The sequence below is a fragment of the Gavialis gangeticus genome, unplaced genomic scaffold (genome assembly GCF_001723915.1).
Source record: "Gavialis gangeticus isolate Ggan-Ray unplaced genomic scaffold, GavGan_comp1, whole genome shotgun sequence".
Classification (NCBI taxonomy): domain Eukaryota; kingdom Metazoa; phylum Chordata; order Crocodylia; family Gavialidae; genus Gavialis; species Gavialis gangeticus.
In genome coordinates, this window is record NW_017729033.1 from 46,037,553 (window position 1) to 46,042,472 (window position 4,920).

Sequence of the window (4,920 nt, forward strand, 5' to 3'; positions counted from 1 at the left end):
GTGTGTGTGTGTCTTCCAACACAAGCAAACTACTGAGAATTATAGTATCTTTAGAAAACAGAAATTGCAAATGAGTCATTATGTCATTTGTAGTATTTTTCCAGAGGATCATAAAGGTTTAATTTATAAAATAATTAACTACAGATTATTGAGGGAGTTAGTCTGAGCCCAGTATATTAATTTTCTCCGTATTTCATTATGTTAAACTATTTATAATATCAATAAATCTGTATTCTTTTCTTGCAGTATGTATTGCATCAGGGACAAAAGTGGCACTATTTAATAGACTTCGATCCCAAACAGTTAGCACACGATACTTGCACGTAGAAGGAGGTAATTTCCATGCCAGTTCACAACAGTGGGGAGCATTTTACATTCATCTCTGTAAGTAAAAAATAAAACACTGCACATCTAATCCAAACTTCATGTTGTATTCCCTTTTAATAACTTTTCAAAGTAAAAATTCAGTGTTAGTTATTTGGTATTTATAGTGACACTTTATGTCCTTGCCATAAAATGATCAACGAGTTAAAATGCTTTGTGTGCTTCACGCAGTGGACGATGATGAATCGGAGGGAGAAGAATTCACAGTGCGTGATGGCTACATTCATTATGGACAGACTGTCAAACTTGTGTGCTCAGTTACTGGCATGGCACTCCCAAGACTGGTACAGTTGAATTTCTCTGATGCAGTAGTTAAATTGTGATTTCACTGTTGTTTTGAGATACTTCTGTTGTTTTAGATGGATTCAAATTACATAAAAAGTACACATGCAAGATTTCACTAGTACAGAATTTTTTTATAAGAACTGCCAAATAAGTGTTTTCACTGTTTATAATTCTTGTGTATTTGTCTTTTTATATATTACCGTTTACTTTATTTGAAAAATGGTATTTGTCTTTAGTAAAATATTATTTTATATTTACATTTTATTTCTGTTTCCTGTGGAATTCTGTAAAGAGTAAGATGAAAAACTAAGTTTAAGGGCACTGTAGAAAAAATCAGTCAAAATATGAGTGACTCTGTGAACTCCCCCAAAGAATAAATCTAGTTTAGGGATGGCAATGATAGCCCCATTATAGTAAAGCACTTAAGCATATGATTAACTTTTAAGCAGGAGAGTTATGTAATTGAAGTCAGAAGAATTATAATCATGTTTAAAACTAAGCCTAAGTGTTTTTCTTTTTTCAGATTGAAGAGCACTGTGTATGCTTATATACACTGTTAGAGATGTGCAAAATATCACTATACTGTGCAAAGTGATTTTGGATGACTGCTGGTCCTGTATTTTCTTAAACATATAACAGTATATATTTCTACTAAAAACTGCCAATTTCAGTTACTTAAGGTTTTAGAACCTAAAAGCTATTTGTTTTGTTCATCTAAACAAAAGTCTAGGTTTATGCATTTTAACAAACTAATTACAGATTTTAATTTTATTTTTCTATATGCTCTCAACTAGGTAGTCTCAATGACATGCTATTAGTGCTCAGTTATAAACTTTTCCATTACTTATGTTTTGTGTACCCTGAAACAGAATAACATCATAGAAAAATAGTGCTAAAAGGGACATCATCATGTGAGAGAACCTAGTCCAATCCCTTGCTTGAGGATCCCTGTCTAAACCTTTCCATACCAAATGTTTTCTAACATGCTCTTTCAAGAATGGGAATTCTGTAGTAGCTTGTTCCAGTGCTTAACCACCCTCACAGTTGCAAAGTTCTGATTAATATTTAACTTAAATTTTCCTTGATGCAGTTTAAGACCATTGCTCCTTGTCTTGCCCCTTTTGGCCACAGAGTAATCAGTCGCTATCCTCTTTATAACCACCCTTCAGGTATTTGAAGACAGCTATCAAATTCCCCTTCTGTTTTCTCCTCTCTAGACTAGAAATTGGAAGAACTTGGGTTAGAATCATAGAAAATTAGGGTTGGAAGGAACCTCAGGAGATCTAGTCCAACCCCCTGCTCAAAGCAGGGTCATCCCTAAGTAGATCATCCCAGCCAAGGCTTTTTCAAGCCGGGTCTTAAAAACCTCAAAGGATGGAGATTCCACAACCTCTCTGGGTAACCTGTTCAAGGGTTTTACTACCCTCCTAGTGAGAAAATTCATCCTAATATCTAACCTAAACTTCCCTTACTGCAACTTGAGACCATTGCTTCTTGTTCTATTATCTGCCACCACTGAGAACAGTCTAGCTCCATCTTCTTTTGAGTCCCCCTTCAGGTAGTTGAAGGCTGCTATCATATCCTCCACTCAAGTCTTCTCTTCTGCAAACAAAATAACCCCAGTTACCTCAGCCTCTCCTCAAAAGTCATGTGCCTCAGCCCCCTACCCATTTTGTTGCTCTCTGCTGGACTGTCTCTAATTTGTCCACATCCTTTCTGTAGTGGTGGGGGGGGAAACTGAACACAGTACTCCAGATGTGGCCTCATCAGCATTGAATAGAGGGGAATAATCACCTCTCTTGACATGCTAGCAGCACACCTACTAATGCAGCCCAGTATGCCATTAGTCTTCTTGATAATGAAGGCACACTGCTGGCTCGTATTCAGCTTATTGTTCACTGTAACCCCCAGATCCTTTTCTGCACAGGTGCTTCACATTCAGTCAGCCCCCAGCCTGGACTGGTACATGGGATTCTTCTGTCCTAAGTACAGGACTTTGCACTTGTCCTTGTTGAACCTCATGACATTTATTTTGGTTCAGTCCTTTAATTTGTCACGGTCCTTCTGAATTCTATCCCTACCCTCCAGAGTATCTACTACTCCCCCCGAGATTGGTGTCATCTGCAGACTTGCTGAGAGTACACGCAGTATTCTAGGTGAGGCCTTGCTAGTTAGAATCAGAGACTCATAGGGCTGGAAGGAACCCTGAAGGATCATCAGGTCCAGCCCCCTGCATAAGCAGGAAAGACATCTGGGGTCAGGTGACCCCACCCAGGTGACCATCCAGTCTTCTGTTGAAGACCTCCTAGGGTAGATGATTGCACCACCTCTGGGGGGAGCTTGTTCCATAGTCTGGACACCCTAGTTGTGAGGAAGTTTTTTTTTTCTAATGTTCAGCCTGAAACTATATTTCAGGATTTTGTAGCCCATTGTTTCTAGTTTCCCCCCAGGGCACCGTGGTGAACAGTTTACCAAACCCCTGATGTATGTAGCTCATAACAGAGTGAAAAAATCACTTTTCTTGACTAGTAGCAAGGGTCAGGTGACAGTCTTGTTAAGACAGCCTATTATGCAAGAGCACACCACTGACTTGTATTTAGCTTTTATTCACTATGACCCCCTAAATCAGTGGTGGCCAAACCATGGCTTGCAAGCTGCTTGTAGGTTGCCAGCACAGTGTTCCCTCCCGCTGCTCTCTGGTTCTTGAACTTCAGTGGAGGATGGGATGTGGTCCTCAGGGTGAGTAACTCTGGCTACCCCTGCCCTAAATCCTTTTTTGCAGTACTGTAGTGTAGCCAGTCTTTTTACACTCTGTATTTTTGCAGGCCATACTTCAGTCTTGGGTGCAGGACTTTGACCTTGTTTGTTATTGAATTTCATTTGATTAATTTCAGAACATTTTTCCAGTTTATCGAAGTCATTCTGAGTCCTAATTCTGTCCTTCATATTTTCTAACAGTGGACTCATTCACAAAATCGTTATTGAAGATATTAAACTATTCCAGACCCAGGTTTGAAGCCTCACTCAATACCTCCTTTCAAATAAACATTGAACCATTGATTTCTGCACTTTTGATCATGATGATCCAACCAGTTATATATTCACCTTACAATACTTCCATCTAGGCTGTATTTCCGTAGCTTACTCACAGGAATGTCATGAGAAGCAGTGTCAAAAGCCTTGCTAAAGTCCAGGTGCATCGTATCCACTGCTCTCCTCCTACCTTCACCCCCCCCATCCGAAGAGCCAGTTACTTTGTCATAGAAGGAAATCAAACATGGTTTGCTCTTAATTAATTAATTTCGACTGTTCCTAATTAGCTTGTTATCCTCTAGGTCAGAGGTGTCCAACCAAAATGAAGTGGTAGACCATAAGTGGTTAAATCACAGTGATGGTGTAAACTTGGGAGTGGGCAAAATATGGCACACGGACTGGATCCGGCTGACAAAGTGACTTGTCCTGCCCACAGCGGGTCCTTTCTGACCCAAGCACCATCTGTCCCATGGTACATCCCACCACTCCTTCGTGTGCCACAGGGCTTGGGCAGCTCCACAGCTGCACTCCATTTCTCAGCAACCCAGGTGGTGGCAGCAGCAGCTCCATGCTTCCATCACTGCTGGTCCCAGCCCCATGGAGACTGGTGGGGATCTGCACACGCAGCCCTAGCTGTCCCTGGCCCACGCTACACACGCTCTGGACTTACCCTAGCCAGAATGAACCAGCCGCCCACGCACACAGTCCTCACCCCAGCCTACCCTGCTTCTGCTTCAGACCTGCAGCAGTACTGGTGGTCAGACAGAAGTTGCTGGGTGCAAAGCAAAAATGCCCGCCTCCCCATCATCGTTGCTGGACCCTTCTTGTTGCGGCTGTCTGGATCCCATGCCCAGGCTACCCTACAGCTCTTCATAATCGCCACTACCAGTGCCCCCTCCAGGGTGCCCGGCAGTGAAGAGGAGCTGCAAGGCAGCCCAGGAATGGACTCTGGGCTGCTGCAGCAAGAAGTGCCTGGCAATGGTAAGGAAGAAAGTGGCTGCTTTTCCCCCATGCCCAGCAGTAGCTTCTGCCTGGCGGCTGCTGCTAATCATGGGTGTGTAGGTCCAGAGCAGGTGCGGGGTTGGGGCTGTGTGTGTAGGTCCTGGCTGGTCTGGAGCTGGTCCGTGGTGGGCTGGGGCTGTGCGTTCAGCTGCTGCTGAGTGCTGATGACAGTGGCAGAGAGGAGCCCCAAGGCATGTAGGCTGTTGAGTGGGGGGT

General features: G+C 42.8%; 1 protein-coding gene and 1 long non-coding RNA gene across 5 annotated transcripts in view; one reads left to right on the forward strand and one right to left on the reverse strand.

The window, feature by feature from the left end:
* The window catches only part of RBPJ (recombination signal binding protein for immunoglobulin kappa J region), a 156,172-nt gene that overhangs the window by 125,651 nt on the left and 25,601 nt on the right, over positions 1-4,920 (forward strand). For all 4 annotated transcript variants that reach the window (XM_019526179.1, XM_019526177.1, XM_019526180.1 and 1 more), the window contains 2 exons: positions 247-384; positions 556-668. In XM_019526179.1, coding sequence (XP_019381724.1) covers positions 247-384; positions 556-668 — 251 coding nt within the window. The remainder of the gene's footprint in view (positions 1-246; positions 385-555; positions 669-4,920) is intronic.
* LOC109303851 overlaps positions 1,011-4,920 on the reverse strand; it is a 26,574-nt gene continuing 22,664 nt past the window's right edge. Inside the window, exon 3 of the long non-coding RNA XR_002099244.1 lies at positions 1,011-1,023. This is a non-coding gene — a long non-coding RNA (uncharacterized LOC109303851). The remainder of the gene's footprint in view (positions 1,024-4,920) is intronic.